Raw genomic sequence first — 23,118 nt, 5'->3', positions numbered from 1 at the left:
CAGGATCATACGTTAAAGTATACTTACAGGCTCCTGGGGGTTGGGCTAAGATTGCGTCTTGCCCTTAGTGAAGTTGTTAACATCGAGGCAGCTGAGTTCCTTGAGGTACGTCATCCTGCCCATTTCAAGGATTTCTCAGTGGGCTATAGGTAGTAAGGAAACTCAGTAATTCTTCTTCTGCCTTTGTTTCCCACATCAGTTTCCACCTAGTTGGAATATCCATTCCTCAGGGATACTGATCCTCTCCAGCTCAGGGCAAACCCAACTTATCTAAAACCTGACTTTCATTGTAAGCCCACTCTCCTTCTCAGGGATCAGTTTATAGGTGACCAGGGAGATGAGAAGAATATGGGGTCTTCTGGGACAAATTCTTTACTCCTAAGAGAGACACACAAGACAAAAATGGTATCTTAAATGATATCTGAAATGCTATTCTGTGTGGATTAATGCCTGAAATTGCAAAGCTATTTTAGGAGATTGAGAGAAGCTAGCTGGAGAGTAAAGTTTAAATCACCTTCATTGATCCAGACAGAATATTCTAGAAGACCTCTAGCAAGACACAAGAAACCAAGAGACACAAAATACACTGTTGTAAGAGCAATCTAAAGAAAAATGTGTATAGTATGATCCCATTTCTATAGCCAGATAGATATATATACATAGAAAAGAGTCGGGAGTAGACTCCAGAAGGATATACACCAAAATATTGGCAATGGTGACCTCTGCAAGCAATGTGAACCAGGGTTTCACGTTTTATTCTATATATATTTGTATTGCTTGAAGTTTTTAAGGTAGCACGCATATATGTCTTGCTTATATAATTTTTTTAACATTTTAATTTTAAGAAGCATATGTGGCTACCCCTTTATTTGAAACTTGCATTAGAAGCTCAGAGCATTCTTCTTTAAAAAAAAAAAAAAAAAAAATTGTGGTCAAAAAATCCTTTAAGTTATTTTCGGTTTCTAGGGGGATCCTCTTCATCTTAGAGCTCAGCGCGCCTGCTATTAGTCAGTGGACCTTACTTTCCCACAGGAAGAACCACAGGGAGATCAGAGCTGTGATCTCTGGGTTCCCTTTGCTTGGGGCCAGGGTGTGGATTGTAAAGCAGGACAAGGTGACAAACCTCTTCTGTGAAATCAGGACAAACCAAGTCTGGCTGACATTACAAGGGTGTTACAAGAGTGCTGGCGGGCCTTGGGAATATCTGGAGATAGAACAGCCAACACTGTTTCTGGAGTTAGGCAGAGTGTTTCAAAGTGCGGGCCACGGTCCCCACATCAGAATCACCTGCAAGCTTGCTAAAGGGCTGGTTCCTGAGCCCCACCCCTGATCTACTAATAATCTCTGAAGGTAGGGCCTGAGAACCTGAATTCTTTATTGCCTGAAAGAACGACTTTGTGGATAAACTGGATTCATCAAAATCCTCCTATGGGGCCCCATATAGGGCTCTGTGCGTGGCGGGGAGTCTGCTTCTCCCCCTCCCTCTGCCTACTGCTCCTGGGGCTTGTGTTCTCTCTCTCTGTATCAAATAAACAAATAAAATCTTAAATAAAAAAATTGGTCCTGTGGGACAAGTGCGGGTTCATGTTTCTCATCCTGGCTATCTGGATCCTCAGAGCCAAATGAGGGGCTCAGCTGGAGCCTCCGGGTTTCCTGGCTTGATGACCATCAGGAGCTCTATTTCTGGCTCCTTGCGTTAATTCTGTCACTCAACTTCTATGTCCCCTAGCAAGCTACCAAAAGTCTTCCTGGGACAGGCAGGATCAATAAATCGGTCGATAAAGCTGCCATTTATCAAGCACTTAGCCAGGATGCTGTGCTAAGTGCACTACATCTGACCTCATTTAATCTCACAAGAAACCGAAGATCATTAAACCCATTTTACAGGTGTGGGGACGGAGCCTTAGAGAAGGAAGATGCATCGTAGGGGCTGGAATTCAGGTATCTAACACCAGAGTCCCTGCTCTTAAACACCTGCCACTACTTGTCCATGGTGTAGGTGAAGAGTAGTGGCCCTACACTTTCCACCCAGGACTGGTCCTGCAATCTGAGTGGAAAGGGGGGTACTTACTTTGAAGTTTCTTTTCCATAACTAGCACATTATTTTTACTTTTATTTTTATGTCCAAACCAGTTTTTTTCTTACATTTTGGAGATGTTTTTATGAACACATTGGTCAAATGTTTTTGTCTACTTTGTCTGATTTATACATCTGTGCGTGTATGTGTGTATGTACGTACTTGTGGAAGGTCACAGAAGGGCTCACCTACAGTAATGCAGCCACTATACATGAGTTACTGAAACTATCTCAGGCCAGTTTTAGAATAAGTTTTCCATTCAGTAATCTCTGATGATTTGTTGGGGGTAATAAATATGTTTTTACAGAAAGAACTCTGGCCAGCTGATACATATTTTTAATCTACGTATGTGTGTGAGTGTATATGTGTATCATGTAACAAGGAAAATCGATCTGCGGAAAGGTCCCTTCCCCATCATGGTCTAGCTATATTCCTCAGAGGTGCCCATCGTAAAAAGCAAAAGTGCACTCGGACACACACACACACACACACACACACACGGTATTATACAACCGAAATACAGTGCAACTTACTTTGTTCATATCTACATACGTCTTGTCTTAGATACAGGAAGCCTCGCTTTCTTAAGTTGAGGAGACCCTCTGTTTCACTTGAAGCCCACACGGCAGAGGAGATGGGAGAGGGCGCTCTGAGCGGTCTCGGGTCTCCGCCCAGCCGGAGCACCAGGTGGGATAACCAGTGGGACTGCCGAGTCAGCAGCGCCCGCCCTCTCTGGATGGGACAGGCGGAGGAAGTGTGCGGTTGGGAAGCTCCGCCGCTCTCGCCCGGGTTTCCAGCTCTCCCGCCCGCAGAAACTACAGAGAAAGTTAGCATGGGAATCTGCGCCCTTCTGAAACTCGGCGGGACCCCAGGAACTTCCCAACACCGCGGGGACGAGGGGCCGCGCGCGGTAACGGAGATGTCAGCGGCGGGAGTGCCCTGCTGGGTCCCAGGGTTCTGGTCCGGCACCACCTCGCTGGAGCGCCCTCTGTCGGCGGCTCTGGGTACGGCCCGCGTCTGGGCGCTCGTTCTCGGTGTAGGTGTTCTTGGTATAGGTGTTTATTCCCTCTTCGTGCGCAGTCTGCGTGAGGGTGTCTAACACTGTGTTCACCTTTCCCCCCCCCAATGTTAAATTCCGCTAGGAATTTCTAATTCTGCTAATTCTGTGCGTTTGTATAGAGCTTCTAGGGCTGTAGTTATGTGTGCAAGAGTGTGAGGTTATAGTCTAGGTGCCCAAGGTTGTGTGCCTTGAGTGTGGCATCATTGTCTATATGCCTGATTGTGGATATTTCACTTTCTGCCCCCACCTGTCCGTGAGCAAGCACCAATGAGCATGGGCTGTACCCCTACATATTGGTGTCTGATTAGTAATACACACACTTTTATCATCTTCCCAGGGCTGTGCCAGTATGAATGAAAAGGGCTGTGTGTGTGCATGAAGCCACAGTAGGTGATAATGGTATGTTTCTAAAATCCAGATGTTAAAGGAATAATGTAGTGGAGGGGGATGTCAACTATACTAAATCATTTGCCTTTCGTCTCATGTTCTTTGACTTTAGGAGAACCGTAGGTTTGCTTTTGGACCCTCTGGAGGACAATTGCCTGATCTTGACCTGAACCTGGCCTCCTGTGTGATCTTTCCTTGACCTTCCTTCTCCAGTCTGTGGAGCCCAGGGTGACTGCCTGCTTCAGGCTCTAAGTATATTGACCATGATGTCAGTCCAAAGAAGTGAGCATCCCATCTTCTTCCTTTTTCCCCACCCAAAATTCATTTCCTCGTAGTTGATTACCTGGGATTTTGATGCCTGTGTTCCCTCAGCATTATTGATACACATGGGGGAAAAAAAAAAAGGAACTTCTTGAAATTCCCCTAGAAGGTTTTGAGAGTTGTTTTCAGTGTTGCAACTTGAACAAGTCAGTTTCTAGTTTAAGTTACCATCAGAAAGCTTGGTAGGAGTCAGATATATAAGCTCCAGTAACAGTAGCAGCAGCAGAAGAAGAAACAACAGCTTCAGACCCAGCGAACCCTGCTGCCTAGCCAGAAGCAAGGTAAGAATTTCCTTAGCCCTGACACCCTTCTGCAGACCCTCAGACTCGCAGGCTGGCCAGGGGTGGCACCTTCTGAATGCTCCCCCTGAGCCTGGCATTGTGGAGTTGGGGGGATTTCTGGAGGCAGTCCTGGTGACTTACCTCTGGGGACATGAGCGCAAAGTTAGTACTTTGTGGACTGATGTAGAAAGTATTCATTTTAGAAGTCAACTAATAATAATTGTACACCTAGTTCTGTGAATGAATGTGCATTTTATAGAAAGGTTTGTTTTGTCTTATTTTAAAGTGGTATGTACATAAAAGAATGTTTATCAATATTAATGCCCATCAGTTAAATTGTATAACATGAGTGGTGCTTTCCTTAGTACTGTAAACTTTTTAAAAAGCTGTTCATTCATTAAGTCAGAATGAATTAAGTAAACAATTGAATTCGTACTTACACCTCATAACTGGAAGATGTTGAGCATCCTTGCTCCCTATTTGTGTTGGGTTCAATAGTCAATTGGGACAGTCAACCAGAGTAACAGCTGGGTTGTTAAGATTTTTTTGGATTTACTAACTTTGGTGCTACTTTAAAAATAAAAAACAACTGCATTGTTTAAAAGTACTTCCCAAAGTGTTTTTAAATCGGTGAAGAGGGGAAAAAAAAAAAAGATTATACTGTACTAGTGCTTTATAGTCACCCAGGTAAATTGTGTGCAACAATTTTCAGGTTTAAAAAAAAAATAACAATCAAGTTAAAATATTTTAACCAAGAGCTTACCGAACCCCAGCTGATGGTCCACTTTTTTTCAAATAAGGAATTTCAAGATATTTGAAAGAATTTGGACTACCTCTTAGTGTTCCTTTTACTGGGGTCTGAGATTTTATGGTTTGTCTGAGATTTTATGGTTTCTTTACATTCATTCATTCTTCTAATAATTAATGAAATTCCTCTGTGCTAAAATACTAATGCTAAACTCTGGGGGTGGGTATGTTATGGAATAAGAAAGACATTAACCCTCCCATCAGAGAGCTCAGTGTGGCAGGGAAGACAAGCATAAAGAACTGTATTAAATTGTTATATATGTATGTATGTATTGCAGTTGTATTAAGTGCTATGAATGGGACTCAGGGAGAGCATATAACCAAGCAAGCAAGAGTCCTGACTTCTGGGCACTCTGCCGGATACCTTACCTGAATTCTTTCACTAAGTCCTCACCACAACAGGATGCCCACTTTATAGGTGGAGTGTGAGGCTTAAAGAAGTCAAGAGTCTTGCCTAGAGTCCCAGAACTCATCAGTGGCAGAGCTGGGCTGCCAGTGCAGGTCTGCCTAGTTCTGGAACTAAGGTCCTTTGAAGACTATGTCTTTTAATTTTTTTTCTTTCTTTTTTTTTTTTTGTCTTTTAATTTTTTAATCATAATTCTTTTTAAATTAAAAAGTAACAAGCGAGATAAAACTTGGAAAAGAAATGCCCACCCAAGTGTCATTGGCATGTCCGTGTTGGCACCAGCATTAGGGAGTGTAACCATACCAGAGGACCTGGGGCCCCTGTGTTCTGTATACAAGGATTTCAAGCATTTAGAAAACTTACAAGATTACATGGAAAAATATTTAATCCTCAAGACTCTCAAATTTAGCGTGCCAGTGAAACGTGGGCTGCAGAGTATAGCTCTCTGGTATTGGGTATCCACTGATCTGGAGAGTGACATGGTAACTATGCTGCCCCCTTTTTGGATTCCCCGGGTTCCATGGCTTAAAATGTGGGTGATACTAAAATGCAGGTTCTTAAAATCATCACCAGGGCTCCCTAGACCCTGAGGTGCAGTTGACCTGAAATTCTCAAACACATCTAAGGCCCTAGGAGGAAGTGGTGGACGCAGAGGCAAAGGGAAAACCCCAGCCTTAAGATAGAGCAAAAGAATCACCAGCAGATGCCAGGAATCTCTTATTTCCCTTCCCAGGGTGCCAGCATCTGGGCTTTACGAGCCTGTGTAATTGCAATACCTTCAGGGCATTTCCCTACCGTTGTATACAAAACAGACATATCAAATTTTTCCTTTGTCTCTTCCCCTTGGTGCAAGCTGACATGTTATTGGTCGCCTTCACCAATATGTCATCTTGTTGCATTGTCTCAACAACCCTCTGAGATGGGTATCATGTCCATTTTATAGATGAGGAGACTGAGGCTCCGAGATCATTTGAGCAACATCACACAACTAGCGAGAGGAGGAACCAGATTCAAGGCCACATCGGCTTGACTCCAAGCCTGTGAATGTCCTAACTGATGCCCTGTGGCAACCGGTGTGTTGGCACAGTCGTAACCTGAACTAGATTATTAGACATGCCTGTGAAAGCTGCGGGGACAGGGCGTGGTCTCGACAGGAAGGCCGGATCTAGTCCCATCTCTGCCACTCACAACTTTTGTAATCTAAGGGAATAAAGTGCATGGCAAGGTTCCCCTAGGTTAGCAGCGGTCCTAACAAAGCCATGATTTGTCAATATTCAATCACTCCAGCCAAGGGATGCTCATTTTTAAGGTATTTGACCAAAACTTTTGAGTCTTATTCTTCGTATGATTTACTCAGTGGTCTCAGAGCCCGTGTCCAGCTCAGAGAACACTGGTGCTTTCTGGGACAGATGGAGGTGTTTCAGAATGAAATTAAATAATAATCATCTGTACCTAATTCAGAAGTAGGGCACAATTTTCACATTTGAATTATTGGCACAAATCCTGGATACTGCTCTAGATTGAGTTTTACTATGAGATGGTGGCTGATGGGGCACAAAGTGATGCATTTCACTTCTCATAGTGGGTATAGCAATATTTTATGGGCTTCTCCCAAAGAACATCTTGATTTTCAGAGCAGCGGGCCCTGAACACAGGTGAAACCAGGAGTTCTCAAAGTGTGGTCCTTGGGCCAGCAACATCAGCTTCACCTGGAAACTCTTAAGAAATGCAGATTATGAGGCCCCACCTCCCCCCCCACCCCCTGGCTGGTCTCCCTGACCAGAGATCATATATTTGTTGAATGAAAGTGTTTGCTCCGAGAAGGCAGGATCCAGCCCCCAAATTTTCTCCTAATGACTCTAGCCCAGCATTACTTGCTTACCCATACCTACTAGGTAAAGGGCTATTTTACCTGGTAAGTACCAAGGATATCTTGGCTGAATGTTGACCCAGACAAGTCGTGTTCCTTCTCGGATCCCCGGTTTCTCAGCTTCAAAACAAGAAGACTATCAGAGGGTTGGTCTCCTTCAGCTCCAGACAGTCTGTGGTTCTCTCTTTGGAGATGTCCTTACCCAGAGACTGGCACAGGGCTCCTGTGATTCACATCGTATCTGTCTGACAGTGCAGACAGGAAAGAGAAAAGTTAAGATTAAAAGCAATGTACAGGGGCACCTGGAGGGCTCAGTGGGTTAAGCCTCTGCCTTCGGCTCAGGTCATGATCCCAGGGTCCTGGAATCGAGCCCCACATCAGGCTCCCAGCTCCACAGGGAGCCTGCTCATCCCTCTCCCACTCCCCCTGCTTGTGTTCCCTCTCTTGCTGTGTCTCTCTCTGTCAAATAAATAAATAAAATCCTAAAAATAAAATAAAATAAAATAAAAATAATGTGCATAGAATGGATTGGGTTGGAAAGCAACTGAATAGCTACTGACATCATCTCTTCTATTTTCCCTCCTCTTTTTTCTCTTTCCCTCCTTCTTCTCCTGTTTCTCCCCCTCCTACAGATGCACCCTTGGCAGCTGGTCATCTCCTGGATTTCCCTGAGTTTGCTGGCATCTCCCCTTATGGCTATTTGGGAACTGGAGAAAAATGGTAACCAGGCTCTCCTTCTCTGCAGTGGCCCCGAAACCCAAGCCCAGACTTATCAGGCAGGCCCTGGGGGGAAATCAGACCAAAAGGGGCAACCAGGCCTTGGGGCCTCCTAGTGAGTGCCATCACTGGGAAAATGTGGGCCATCTGTAATTCCTTCACCTTTGAGGGCATCCATGTCATTTGGCTTTCATATTAGATTCCAGAATAGGAACTTTTTATAGACTATGTTAGGAAAAGCTATATGGACTTCATGAGTATTACTAAAACCCAACTATGTCATACAATGAAAATTCCAAAGTGAAGGATGTGGGAAGATTAAGAGCTCTGTTCCATCATCCGCCCTCCACCTCACAATATCACTCCCTCTGTAGCACGGAGAGGACTCACCTCTGACCACGCACTTTGGGGGAAGCATAGGATTTAGGCTCACATTGATTTGGGCTCAAAGGCTGACTCTGCCACTCTTCGTTAGGTGACCTTGAGCTGGGTCACCTCTAAGGCTAAGTTTCCCCAACTGTGAACTAGGGATTTTAAAGGGACCCCCTAATACATGGATGATTGAATGTTAACGAATGCAGGGGATAACTCAACACCTGTGAAGGGAGAGTAGTGTTAGCCAGGACTGTTCTGGTTATTTAAAATGATGTCTGGTGATTCAAGAGAACCAGTTTATAAGCCCAATGATCAAAAAATTACTAGTAGAATAATAGAATAGGTAGGCGTTAGTAAAAGGGGTTCCTGTATCCTTCTATTATCTCTCACACAATAAATAATGTATTAATTGTTGTTAGCTGTTCCTGAAAGATCTTCAAATGTTTCTAATGGAAGCCAACATAATGTTGGCAATTACCATCTGTAATTGTATAATGGTAATGAAAGTTAATATTAATTGAGCACAGTATCTCATTTAATTCTCACAACTGTGTGAATTAGGGACTGTTCCTTTCCCATTTTACCGATGTTGTAAATAGAGGCTACCGAGATTAAGTTAACTTCCCCAGTTTAACAGACTTGGGAAGGATAGAACAGGGACTTGATCCCAACTCTGTCTCACTTCAAAGTCTGTGCATTTAAGTATTTGAAGAAGGTTTTATAAGAGAGACGTAAAGCAATGTTTCCTACATGCTTGGAGCACAGAAGGAAATAGGCATGAGTTAGAAGTAAAGACATTTCAGCTGATGACCAGAAATAATCTGTGCGTAGTCAGAAGAGCACCACCCTAAAAAATGGATATCTGAAAAAAATTTTGGTCTATCCCACCATTCTTAATCATTTTGGGGAGGTAACAATCCAGCCATGTCCCCTCTGCATGAGGAAGCTTTGAAAGCTTTAGACCCTCCCTTGAGTAAAGGCAAAAGCCTGAGCCAGATGATTATGCCAAATCCCTTCCAACCCTGGGATTTTTAGTGAGCTCAGGAAGCTTGGCTCTTGCATAGTAAACCCCAAAGTTACTTCTAATTTGGTAAACCACAGAAATTCCAGGAAGTGATTGTGAGGAAGAGAGGGCAGACGACTTTGGAGGCAAGATAAGGTGATGAGGCCAGGAACTAGGTTCTAGAATCCCTTCCTCAGGCTCCCTCTTGCAGTTGCTGTCCCCTTCCCCCTGGGTGAGGGTCTTCTAGGCCTTCTGAGTCTTAGTTGTGAGAGGAAACTAGCCTTGCTGTTCAGTTACTGGTAGAACTAGAGAAAGCCAAAGGTGCCACATGGTTTTATGTCAGCAAAGCTAATCATTTCCAAAGACTTGCTTTTTACCTCATGTCTTTGTTACCCATTCAGTAGCTATAAATCCCTCTAAGGTAAAGTGAGAACTTTATATCCCATAGTGCTTTACATCTGGATGCCAACAATAAGAGTCACCATTTATAGAGCATTTAAGGGCACCATATTAAGCTGTTGTATGAATTTGATTGTATCATCCATGTCTCAACCTGCTGAAGCAAGCACTAATAATTTTGGTCATTTTGAAAATGATGACACCAAAGCTTAGAGGAATTGAATGTCTTGCCTGAGTCCACGGGCAAGTATAAGATATGGAGTGAATCTAAACTCAGACCTACGTGACTCCAAAATCCAGGCTCTTAACCAGTGTGGCTGGCTCTCAATTTGAGAGGGCATCAAAATCGTCTGGAGAGCATAAATGACAGACCCTCGGGCCCATCCCAAAGTTCCTGATTCGACAACCCAGATTCTGTATTTCCTGCAGTTTCCTAGTGCTGCTGCTGATCAGTGATCAGGCTTGGGGAACCATGGCATTAAATTACTCTAGTTCATTAGTAAGTGATGCACACAGGAATGAAGCTGGAATGTGACGCACTCATTGAAATACCCTACTGGGCCATTCCTCAGGTTAGAGAGCCAATGCCAAGCCAACAAGGCAGAAGGCCTGAGATTTTGCTCTTGTGCTTTAACTGGATGTAAGCTTGTGTAGCTTCTTGGTTTTGGCATGCTCCTCTATGACATGGGAAGACCAGTATCTACTGAACCACTTCATAAGAGAGTAAAATTGCTTAAAAAAATAGAACAAATACCATTACTGAGTTTTATGTAGTAGGAACTAAATCCTCAAATGCCCATGGAAAATTCTAGGGCAATTTCTCTGTACAGTCATCTGACCAAACATTGTTGTGTGAATAACTATAACCAACACTGAGTTTACAGTGGTAAGTGCCATGCTAAGTGATTTACATGTTTTTTTTTTTTTAAATTTAATCCTCATAGCGAAACCTATGACATAGGTGCTATTATTGTCATTTTACAGATGAGGAAACTGAGGCTTGTGGTGATTTATTACCTTGTTCCAAATCCCCTCGCCAGTTAGTGGGGACATGATCTCAGTGCTGGTCAGTTTTCTTGACATGGCTGTGCCCTGCCATATTCTCCACGAAACTGAAATTATGCTGGAAAGTTCTTGGTAAAGAGTTTTGTGCTGTTTGCATTTTTTGATTGCATCAAGGCCTTCCCCATCTTGCCAGGGAATCAGAGGTTAATTATTAAAGACAGATTGCCAGTTAATGACTCCATAAAACTCTTTGCTTATCTTTTCATGACCTTAAACCCAAGTAGGGTCCAGTGACCTGAGATCAGTTATCTCAGCAAGCATTTGCCTCAGCAAGGCAAGGTCATGCTCTGCAGTTCAAATGCAGAGGGGTTCCTAAGACCCAGTGCCGGGGTTCATGGAGCGTACAGTCCAGTTCTCCACTCCCTGTGCTCTCCAGTTTATGTTGTAGAGTTGGATTGGCACCCGGACGCCCCTGGAGAAATGGTGGTCCTCACCTGCCATACCCCTGAAGAAGATGACATCACCTGGACCTCGGACCAGAGCAGTGACATCTTAGGCTCCGGTAAAAGTCTGACCATTCAAGTCAAAGAATTTGGAGATGCTGGCCGGTATACCTGTCATAAAGGAGGCAAGGTTCTGAGCCATTCGCTCCTGCTGATTCACAAAAAGGAAGACGGAATTTGGTCCACTGATATCTTAAAGGAACAGAAAGGTAATTTCGTTCGCTCAGAGAATGTCAGTTTTCTCTTGTGCTCCATAAGGAATAAATAAAAAAACATAAAAGATTAAGATGTGACTAGTGTAGTGAAACAACTAATATCAAATCCCTTACAGAACCACCTGTGTTCTTCTTTGGTTTCTTAGACACTTTGGGAGATCAGCCCTCCCAATGCCATGTTGAGAGATTTTCATGGTGAAGCTGGGTGATTTTCCTAAAGTTCTTTTAAATGGCTAATGGAAATTAACCAATGTGTATATCAGCCCTGGAATGGCAGCCTTGAAAACCTGAATACCTCCCTCTGACATATTAAGTGCATGGTGTACTCTGCAGCATCAGCAACGTATTGAGACATTCTTAGTCCTTGCTGAACTGCCTGTCAGGGAGTTCATCATTTTCCAAGGGAATAAATGGAAGGTCTTCATTCCTGAACCCCTCGGTGGCCTGTGGTTCACCACAACTAAAATCGATCTGAAAGAAAACCTCCAAATATTGAATTTTTTTGTTCTTTTCAAATCCAGAATCCAAAAATAAGGTCTTTCTAAAATGTGAGGCAAAGAATTATTCTGGACGTTTCACCTGCTGGTGGCTGACAGCAATCAGTACTGATTTGAAATTCAGTGTCAAAAGCAGCAGAGGGTAAGTGAAACCATGTTGATTTCTCAGTATTTTGCTGGAACTATTTCATTAAGAAAGTAAGGGCGACCCCGCCATGGGCTATCAGTTAATGATAAGGGAGAAAACAAAGTCAAGCCTATATTTTTTCAACACCCCCTCCTGCCTAAATTGGGGAAAGAACATGGAGATTTGAGCTAATCGCCTGAACAAATGTGTGGGTTAGAACAGGATATTCTTGGGGCCTGAGAATAGCCTCTGCTTATTTGAACCCACTCATGCAGATGGCCTGGCAGTGCTTCATTAAGGCTCATAGCACCATGGGGAGGGATAAAAGGAGACATCGAAGCTACGAATGAGTGCCTAAATTGCACCTTGAGATGAAAATAGAAACAAGAGCTCCGGGGCATAGATCTTGAAAGCCCTAAAGCCAACTCCAAAACCCTGAGGCTTCTAGAAATTTTCCCAGAGCTATCTCAACTCCTTTCCTTCTGCCGACACCAGTAATCCTAAGTTCATTTTCCGATGCACTTGGACTTCCCCTAAGAAATCAGTTTCCATGGATACGGAACCTATGTTAAGCAGTCTGTGTGCCTTCCCTCACTCACCATCTAGGTTCCTGAACAAGGCGGGGTGACAGAGCAAACCCCAGGTGATTAGCCTGGTCTGGCCACCATTTAATTGAGCACATTAACCTCTAGGGTCTCCCTTTTCCATCTTGAAAATGAAAATGCTTACTAAGGGAACGCTTATACAAATGTGCAGAGACACAAATGCCAGTGCTCGTTGTGATGTTTTTGGTAATCAGCAGGGGAAAAGTTAAAGTCCAGTGCCTTATCCTCTAGCTTAATGTGACACCATCAAAATGGATATCCCAGTCTGTGTGGTCTACCTTGGAGCGCTCCCCGTATGTTCAGAAGGGGAAGAGATGGTTATAAACCACATACACATATACATAGTTGGATCTTATTTAATGAAAAATAAAATCGTACTGAGTACGTATAGACCAAATATACGTGTATCCATATGTACATGTGGGTATATGATTGCTTTGAATATTCAGAGACAACGGTCTGTAGGGATACAACAAGCTATGAATAGGGTTTCTATCTGGGGAGTGAGATTAGGGTTAAAAGAGACACACACATTTCATTTACATGCATTTTTATCTTTTTAATTTTTTTATAATTAACACGTATGGATTTTGTCATTACAATGGGGAAAATGCATTTAAAATTGTAGTAAGGAAATTTGACGAAGGGCTCTGGATCTAAACACTTCTGGATTCATTTAGGCCAGAGGCATGGACATGCAAAGCTATCTCTAAATATTTGTACCGCCTCTTGTGGTAAAGCCTGTTCTCCCAAGGAGGGCAGTTTCTTACCCCCTGAGGAGAAATCAAACCCATTGGAGAACTCGTGTCCTCTGACGGCTGTCTGACTCCAGCCGCTGGGAACTGACCACAGATGGGTGACACGGGGTAATGTCTGCTTTAATTTCAGCCTCTCTGACCCCCAAGGGGTGACGTGTGGAGCAGTGACGCTCTCAGCAGAGAGGGTCAGAGTGGACAACAGGGATTATAAGAAGTACACAGTGGAATGTCACGAGGGCAGTGCCTGCCCTGCCGCCGAGGAGAGCCTGCCCATCGAGGTTGTGGTGGGTGCTATTCACAAGCTCAAGTATGAAAACTACACCAGCAGCTTCTTCATCAGGGACATCAGTGAGTTTGCTGAATTATATATGCTTCATAAGGATAAATGCCATTTGTCACATGTTCCCAATGCCCCATGCACCAAGGTGAGGGGTTTACATTGCATTGTCTCCTTTATTCCATACTCCCCAAAAGAGTACAATGTGGATACTATTCTCTGCATTTTCAGGAAGAGAAAATTGAGTCTCAGACAGGTTAAATAATTTGCCCCGGACCTCACAGCTAGCCACTCAGACCCAGCTCTGCCCCATTGGAAAGAGCAGGCTCTTGGCTACCCTCTGCCTGCTGCCCAGGCAGCTTCCATGGTGAATCCAGGAGGACCCCCTCAAGCATAATATTTATAATCAGAATGAAGGCTTCTCTGTTAATTGTAATTATTCCCAGACAGTCTTTCTCTAGCATTTGGGGGGTGGGGCGGAATCTTCATTATTGGAATAAAAACCCCTCCAAAATCGACATCTATTTTTTCAATCAGCAGATGGGGACTTTGCCTTTTGTCACTTCCTTTGCCATTTAGCCATTGGGCGTTCCTCATGAGATAAAATTCATAGAACCACAGAGCTTGCTCGAGCATTTGTGGAGAAATCACTCTTGGCAGGTAGGGGGAGGCTTGGGTTCACAGAGGATGCCAGGAAAGGTCTCTTGGAGGTGATATTTGGCTGAGTTCTAAAGAAAAGAAGATGTCAGTTGTGCTAAGAACAGAGAAAGAGTATCTGAAAAGCATCTACTAGGGACCATGGTCCTTGGGCTTTGGACATTCCATAGACTGTCTCCCCTGCCCTCATCTAGACAAAAGCATGCTACCTGAGGACAGAGTCTTTTGTAGTACTCGCTGCTATATCTTCCACACGTAGTCCAGTAGCTGGCACATAGCTGGTGCTCACTCCTCATTTACTGAACGAATGAATGAATGAATGAGTGAGCATAGAGACAATCGAGCTTAACTGCCACAAGGCAAGTCAGCGCCAGATGTCGTGAAAAGACAACAGAAAGAGCACGAGATGGAAAATCTCTCATCTCATCCCTAGCGAGAGGCTCAGGTCAGGTCCAAGTTTGGTGTCAAGAGGGGTACTGAGCACAGAGAGGGTGGTCCTTCCCCACCTTGCCCAGATGTGAGACTCTTGTTGTCTCTACGGTATTTCTTCTGAGCATGACGCTGAGATAGTTCCGCTGCCGGGGCTCATCGGCTTGTGCAGGGATGAGAAGGACTCTGAGCCTCTCTCAGTTTCAGCCAGAGAGGAGGGGACAAGAGGTGAGAACACCAGCGTGAGCACCAGCAGTTGGGGTGCCTCACGTCTGCCAACCGGGTGCCCAGAGAAGTTAAGTAACCATTCTACGGACTCATGGCTGGTCAAAGGTGAAAGTGGGATCAGAAGCCAGAGCTACCCTACACCAAAGCCCCCTCAGCCAAATAAAGGGCGTGGCTTTATCTTCTTCCACAGTCAAACCGGACCCACCCATGAACCTACAGCTGAAGCCGTTACAAAATTCTCGGCATGTGGAGGTCAGCTGGGATTACCCCGACACCTGGAGCACCCCGCATTCCTACTTCTCCCTGACGTTCTGCGTACAGGGCCAGGGCAAGAACAATAGGGAGAAGGTAAGCTGTGACTCCAGGGCCACATAGTCAGGTTTGTGGAGGTTTATGGAAGCCCACTTAGCACTTTCTCCTGGCCCGAGACAGCTTCAAGGGTTTCACATGGATATCTCACTTAATCCTTCATGTAACCCTACAAAGGCAGACGGTATTATTACCAACACTGCACCAGGGAAGACAGTGAAGCTCAGGCAGGTTAAATGACATCCCCAGAGTTAAACCTGCTGGGAAGGATCAGAACCAGGAATCCAGTCTGGTGGGCACAGATCCCATGTTCCTAACCACGCTCCCTCCTCCAGGATGGGTGGTCATTAATTCTTGTGCTCAGACTTGGTCCTTATGTAGGAAATCTGAGCTCCAGGAACCTCAAATCATCGTTGTTTCAATTTAGTGAGTATAATGAATGCTAGAACATGCATGCGATGTCTCACCCCAAACGGGTAATTCCCAACCTATCATGAAGTGATTTTGAGCAGAATGTTAGTGCTTACATAGGCTAAGACAGTGGCTTTCAAACTTTCCTGCCTTGGCATCCTAATCCCAAGGTCCAGAAGGCACTTTTACAAAGCCTAACCCTCCTGGGATCCCGGTTTTAGAAACCACTGGATAAAGGCCTTATTCAGGATAGTGTTCACATTTGGTAGAAATTCAGTCATTTAGTCACTCCCTGAGAATTATTTTTTGTATGGATATGGGCTATTCTGGAATAGATTTTACCTAAGTATTATTTAAAATCTTGATATGTATCTTCCCTACATAAGATTTATATCATTAATAAATAATATTGACTGAACACTTTCTACTGACTAAAGACTTAGCTGAGGATTTTACATGAGGGTTACCTTTAACTTTTACACATCTGTGAGATAGGAATATTTCCTATCCCTCTTTTATAAAGGATGAAACTGAGACACAGAGCCCAGATCATCTTCCTGTGGTCACACAGCTAAAAGTTAGCAATACCTGGATTTCAGCACGTTTTCTGATAAAAGGATCAGGATATAGTATTTCAGAATATCCAGGGGACAGCTAGAGCATATATGCCTCTGTCCCACCATTGGCCTAGTACAGGGGTGAGTGTGCACGGGGCCTTCAGGCAAGACAGCTGTTCTAGAAAGATGAAACCTGAACCAAACCATCTCTCCCTCTGGGCTGAAGTAGAAAAGCTGCACCTGTATTTAGAGATTCTATCGGTAGGTGGCGCCCGTTCTACACACTCCACTGTTCATTGCACCTGTGGTGCCCCAAAACCAAGGTGTGCTTGTTTGGGGAGATCAAGCTTTGCAGAAATACACCTAGCCCATCTTGTGACTGCATTGCCAAAGACTTCTCTGTCCTTTTCAGAAAGAGAGACTCTGCGTGGACAAGACCTCAGCCAAGGTCACGTGCCATAAGGATGCCAAGATCCGTGTGCAAGCCCGAGACCGCTACTATAGCTCATCCTGGAGCAACTGGGCATCTGTGTCCTGCAGTTAGGTGAGCAGGCCCACAAAGGCCAGCCTACACCTGCACACTCAGTGTCCCCGGGTGCAGGGCAGTGGTGGGGGGGGCAGGGTGGGAGACAAAAAGGGAGATAGGGGGCCTGGCAGACAGTCACTAGAGTCAGAAAGATACATCTGTTCATTAAACAGATATTATTTGATGCTCAGAGTGTTCTGAGTACTATGCCGGGTACAGAGATACTGTGGTAAGGAAAACGGGTGTGGGTCCTGCCTTCCTGGAGAAGGCAAACAAGAGAGAGAGAGAGAGAAAGGTGGTTAAGAGTCAGAGCAAGAATAGCTTGCAAGCTGTCTTCAGGAGTGAGACCCTTATCCTGGGCACCCTTGGTGGGGGGACACCAAAGGCAACCGAACCCTAGACCACATAAGGACAGGCTGGGCCCTTCCAACTTGGAGTCCCAAACCCAACTGCCCCAGTCATGTGTTGTGTGAAATAAGAAGGCGTTGCTGCCACATTTCTAATTCACAGAAACTGTTGGTGTTCTTTTTCAGGTTCCAATGCCAGGATGAAACCTTAAAGGGAAAGTGGACGTTATTATGCAACATTTTCTAAAGACTGAATAGAATAGGCCCCCAAAAGTTATTTGCTACCTAATTTGCTTTTTTGTAAAGGATCGTGATCATGTCTTTGCAGTATTTTTACATTTATATGCCAAATGGCCGCTGAAATAATCAGCTCCTTTATTTATAGGTTTTCCAGTGACCAGGTTGCCACTGACCTTAATGCTATTTAAATATTTAAGTAATTTATGTATTTATTAATTTATTATTTTTATTGAACACTTGTGTGCCAAGATGTATTGTATGTTTTCTACTCTCAGGACCTGGTCTGTAAGGAAGAGGCGCTGTTATTGCAAAATGTGAAATTATGTGTTATTTTATACTGACAGCTTCTCAAGCGAGACTACAAGAACTTCTGTTTTATGACAACCAGTGAGAGCACAATGTTCTGATGCCAGCACCATGATATATTTGTGATGGATGAGAACACAGAAGTAGTTAAATAGAGGCATGGAGACACGGATTCATTTGAGAAGGTTCTGGAGATGGAGATGTTAGTTTCTGTATCCATGAAGACTTCCTGGAAGTGGTGTTGGTAAAGCAGTGCAGGGCCACCTGCCCTTCTCAGCAGGTTTAGTTTTTGGATGACTGAATTTAGAAAGGGCTGAAAAAATAGCGGAAGTCAAAATTCGGCTTCTGCCACAGAGGCAGTCCTTAACGCCATCCATCTTTAAGACTTAGAAGAGGGACCAGAGACATCTTAAGTGTCTGGAAAGTAAAAAGTTCTTAAGATTCAGGAAGGAGAACCAGTAGGGCCAACCACATAAAATTGTCAGATTCACCAGCTGCTCCTTAATAGCCACGCAGGAAAGCACACAGCTGCAAAGAAAATGATCACGAATTGCTTACTTGTCAGAGTGAGAGAAGCTGACCCGTGGGATGTGACCAGAAGGTGCCCAGCACTAAGGTGCTACTTTTAGTAATTTAAGTAATGAATGTGCCTTCTGTAAAATGATTTCATTTGTTTTCTGTTTACTTGTGTTTACATTCTGACGATGAACCAATAAAAATAGAACTTCTTTGCAATGATATTTTGGGCTTTCTCAGCTGACTTGAGGCTCCTGTTCCCACATCGACTGGGACCGCATTATTTTTCCCCTGCCATTTCAGAACTGCCCTCCTTTGAAGCAATTTCACTTCCAGTTCTGCAGAGCTGCCCTTTCCCTTTATAGGATTCCCAAAGTCAGAGTCTCGCTGAGCTCAGGGGAATGTCCCTGTGGTCTGCATGGGCACTGAACTGCCTTGTGCTCTCTTTAGAGGTTGGATGCTCTCGCATCTCCCCTTCTAGCCTGGAATTGACTCTGTTAGTTCCAAAGCATCATGAAATAAAACTCCAACCTGGTAGAGTCACGAGCATCCCAGCCCAGAGGGCCAGATCTGGTGTTCACAGAGGGTTCATCATGTGTCTGGACATGTGCTAGCCCTTGAGGTTGAGGAGTTCCGGAAAACCTCACATTGCCTTCCCCCAAATAGTGCCCACTCCTGGCACAGTTAGAAGATAGGGATGAAACGTTAACTTCAGTACTATGAAATGCTAAAATGTTCAGTTTATGGTACCCCGGATAAGAACAAAAGAGAAGAATCAGTGTAACCAGGAGTTGACCAGGAGGGCTCAATGGAGAAAGGAGGGGGTGCAAAGAAAAGGCAGAGCCTGCCAACTCCTCTTTGGTGCCTCCCATGGAAAGAGCAAGTGGGGGGATCCAAGAGAACGGCGTCCATTCTCTACGATCTTCGATGGCAAAGAGTACATACCTGGGCTATTCCTAAAGGAACTGTAATAGGGATGTTGTACGTGACCTTATTTGAAGTGTTTCCTGGAGCCCTTATTCTACTCTGCTTCCGACCTGGAGGAATGGTGGAAAGGTTGTCATCCTAATACGACTTTGGAAACCCATCATCTCGTATTATGAGCCCACACTTGATAGCACATGGTTGGTTAATAACAACTCTTTGTCCTCCTACAGGACCTTTCATCTAGAGAGACCCAAACACTTAATGGTCAGTTAATGAACAACGCTAACTGAGAAAAAAAAATAATTAATCACATATATAAGTACAGAGATCAGGGGACCTTTCCCGAAACTTCCGGCCAGCATGGGGCAGAGCTCAGATGTCTGGCTCCCACCTGACATGACCTCTTAGCATTCAAGTAATTTTAATTTCAGCACATGCACTGAAGAGTTTTTGTCCTTGAAAGATATTCTTCAGGACAGTCCTATTCTATGGGGTGTCTATTCCCTACAAATGTATTAAATGCTCTAGCAAAAAGCTCAGGACTGTGAACCAGAAGACTGGGCCTGGGCCTGGCCAGCCCTGCTACATGTCCGTGTGATCTTCGACAGGACACTGGGCACAACCTTCTGGCAGTCCCATCACTGCTTACTCTCAACTTCTTCCTCTCCCAGTGGCCCTCCCGAGCTCTAGGTTTGGGAAGCTAAGTAATCACTTTTCTAGCCACGCTGGCTGCTCAGCAAGGCCACGAGACCTAGTTCCAGCCCATGACACGTAAGAAAATTTGGCTGGCGTTCTCCTGAGAAAAGACAGAGCCAGGGCAAACATTACCCATTCCTCCTCCCTCTCTTGAACAGATGAAATTTAAGAAGTCTCAGAGGAAACCCCTGCAATCAGAATGGAAACCACCAGGCTGAGACTATAAAGATAAAAAGACTCTGCGACCCTAGCAACATCAAGAAGCTGAACCGACCCCTGTAACTACCTACCCCAAACTTCTTGTGTTAGAAAGAGAGACCTATGTGTGTGGTTTTAAAATTCCGGCAGAATACACATAAGAGAAAATGTACCGTTTTAGCCATCTTTAGGTGTCACATTCAGTGGCATCTGCTATATTCAAATTGTTCTGCAACCTGTCACCACCAGCTATCTCCAGAATGTTCTCTTCTTCTTCCCAAGCAAACTCTGTACCCATTAAGCAATCACTCCTCCCATGTTGATTTCCAAATCAGAAAATGAATAAACTGAAAATTAAATAAAGATATTCTCTTCAACATCTAGCTCCCCGCTTAGGAGAGGCACCTGACCATGTCTGAAAAAGAAGTCAGGCCAGCCCTGGTGGGAACTGGCATTAGAACACCTGAGTCTACCCATTATGGAGCATCTGATCTACCCCTTGGGACACCCTGGAGCCAAATCCAGGGATGCCAAGTGGGGTCCTGGTGATACCTTGCCTGCCTGAAGAGAGGTAACTGTGGTCAGGAAGCTTGTGCCAAGGGCAGCTTGAGCCTGAGCAGGACTAAGGTGGGTGGTGGTGGTGGTGTTTGGGCAAGCAGCTCCTACGGGAAAGACACCTCTGTTTTTCCTTCATTCACTCAACAATGTTTTTCTGAGTCACTGGCTTCCCTGGCACCATCCTCAACTTTCTGGATACAAGGCTAAACAAGACCTGCTCTCTCACAGCTTCCAGTCTCCAAGGGATTACGTGCTTAAAATTCTGGACACTGAAGGACACTTTCTTGAGAGTTAAGAGCTCTATAAAAAGAGATAATCTGTTTAATGGGGTTAGCACAGTACCTGGCCCATAGGAATCACTCGGTAAGTGGTGGCTATTTCCATGGACTGGCTCTGTGATCTTGAGCAAGTTACTTAACCTCTTCAAGCCCCAGTTTTCTCATCTGTAAAATGGGATAATAACAGCAACCAGTTCACAGAGTGGTTGTGAGGATTAATGGAATAACCCCTAGAAAGTGCTTATAAAAATACCTAATCCACTCAATAAAAGCCAATTGCTAATATTCTTATTATATTACCTATAACCCAAAAAAAGAGTAATTCAGGACCCTATGCTTTTGTGGGGGGGAGGCACATGGAGGGACCATAGTTAGGAGGTGGTGACATGTCTCAGAAGGTGGACTGGGATGGAGGAAGCATTATTCGGTCAATGAAGAGATCAGTCAAGCTCTTCAGTGTAAAATCCCTTTCTTATAAATAAAATTACAGAAACATCCCCACATGGGGAATACCAAGATGCAATGAGCCCAATTCCTGCCTTCAGGGATTTTGGGGTGTAAAAGGGGCAAACATGGTGAATACATATTTTAAAATATAGCTAGGCTGGGATAAAGGTATGTACATCCTAAATATTTCTTTTTACAAAGGTTTTCAGCTCCCAGGAAGAGCTTTTTCATTTCCTTTAGCCTTCCTGGATGCAATAATTTGACATAAACCGACCAATTCACCTGACCCATAAATCAGATTTTAATCATCTCTTTCCATTTCATTGCAGTATGGCCCCTCTTCTAGGACAGCATCTGTGAGCAAAATGCATGTGGACACGACTTTCTCCATAGGGCCATATTATAACCAAGGAAATGAATTTCCTCTCTCAAGCTCATAAAATGCAAAAATAAAATCAGCATTTGGGCTGAGGGCAGAGGAAACCAGGCTCGCATACTGAAAACCCTCCTTCTGCAGGAAGCGTGCTTAGCAGAGCTGATTTGCATTTACCTTCACGCAGGTCTGGTCTGCAGGCACGCGGCGCATCCTGGCAGCCGGCCACCGGGGTCCTGTGCAGCCCCTCCGCCCAGGGGCGGGTGTGTGACCCGCTGCAGGACTCTGCAGCTGCTCATTAATCTCCTGGCCTCTTTCATAAGGAACATAAACCATCTCTCCCCTGGCCTTCGCCCCAGCTCACCAGGATGCTTCCCTGGTTCTTTGCAAAATGGGCCATCGCTACCCCCAGCATGGTGGGGTGGGGGGGGGGGGTCCAGAGAGCAGAATATTCTGCCAGTGACCCTGGGTTTGGAGGAAAGGATAAATTGGGGAGCAAATCTTGGACAAACCATGATGTCCAATCCGCTTCCTTCTTTCCACACCCACCAGCCAACAAGCACACAACGAACACTGATGGAATGGGGGCTACAGTGGCTGGAAGGATCCAGAATGCAGGGGGTATGTGCGTGCACCTGGCCCTGGGCAAGAAGACCTCCGCTCAAATCCCTGCTGTCCACTTACCAGCTCTGCACCCTTAGGTTATTCCTTAATCTCTCCATGTTTCAGTCCCCCCACCCCCAAAACAAGTATGTTAGCAGTGCTACCACCTCCCTGGGGATGGTGTGAGAATGTAAGGAAACCAGGCTCCCAGCACCCAGCACCTGGCAAGACCTCAAAAGTCAGTTGCAGTTTCTGTGTTTATAAAGTCAGGCCAAAAAGGAGAAGCAGTGCTAATCCCACCGCTTCCTCCCTCTGCGTGGAGATGAGTGCTGGTTCAGGACATGTACAAAAGTTTTCCAGTCCTGACTTGAAATCTCTGTCCTCCACCCAGCAGCCATCTCCTGGGCCAGCACCCAGCACCCAGCACCCAGCAGTGACATCCCCCCCAAATCAGCATGCAGAGCTCTGCTCTGTTTCAGCAACCACTGCATGGGTTTCTGCTTGACCTTATTAAAATATTCTCCAGCCATGGCTGACCTCTTTCTTTGAAATCCCTCCTGTTGCCCTTTTGGGGTCCCTAGAGGCTCACCAGACCCATGGTCTCCCAGCTTGTTCAAGCTGGACTCCCTGTGTCCAAGTGGAAATCTTAAATGAAGTCCCACCCTATATAGGCACGGGGAGAATGGTGGCCAAAGGGACTTTAGTTTTATCAGCAATGCTCTAATTCTTTGCAAGAAGAATATATTAGCATAGTCCCTGAATAATTAAAAATGAATTTTTTATAAAGTCCTTTATGGAAAGCAGACAAAAGCTGAGTCGCTC

General features: G+C 44.8%; 1 protein-coding gene and 1 long non-coding RNA gene across 3 annotated transcripts; one reads left to right on the top strand and one right to left on the bottom strand.

Annotated features, from left to right (window-relative positions):
* The first annotated feature begins 4,027 nt into the window (after window positions 1-4,027).
* On the top strand, window positions 4,028-18,422 carry IL12B (interleukin 12B). Of its 2 annotated transcripts, XM_059174187.1 has the most exons (8): window positions 4,028-4,126; window positions 7,842-7,929; window positions 11,145-11,420; window positions 11,948-12,065; window positions 13,544-13,761; window positions 15,195-15,352; window positions 16,694-16,825; window positions 17,341-18,422. In XM_059174187.1, exons 2-7 carry the CDS (start codon window positions 7,842-7,844, stop codon window positions 16,823-16,825), a joined length of 990 nt encoding a protein of 329 aa, XP_059030170.1. In that variant the 5' UTR covers window positions 4,028-4,126; the 3' UTR covers window positions 17,341-18,422. The 2 variants fall into 2 exon arrangements, with proteins under 2 accessions (XP_059030170.1, XP_059030169.1); XM_059174186.1 differs by lacking the exons at window positions 4,028-4,126; window positions 7,842-7,929 and having other exon boundaries at window positions 10,659-11,420.
* LOC131831850 (uncharacterized) lies at window positions 6,841-11,291 on the bottom strand. The gene is made up of 3 exons (XR_009353823.1): window positions 11,203-11,291; window positions 7,252-7,454; window positions 6,841-7,057 (listed from the first exon to the last, which is right to left on the bottom strand). It is a non-coding gene; the product is annotated as an uncharacterized LOC131831850 (long non-coding RNA).
* Window positions 18,423-23,118: the final 4,696 nt, after the last annotated feature.

The sequence above is a fragment of the Mustela lutreola genome, chromosome 5 (assembly GCF_030435805.1).
Source record: "Mustela lutreola isolate mMusLut2 chromosome 5, mMusLut2.pri, whole genome shotgun sequence".
NCBI classification, from domain to species: Eukaryota; Metazoa; Chordata; class Mammalia; order Carnivora; family Mustelidae; genus Mustela; species Mustela lutreola.
Note: the sequence above shows the minus strand (reverse complement) of the source record. Positions and strands in the feature narration are given on the sequence as shown.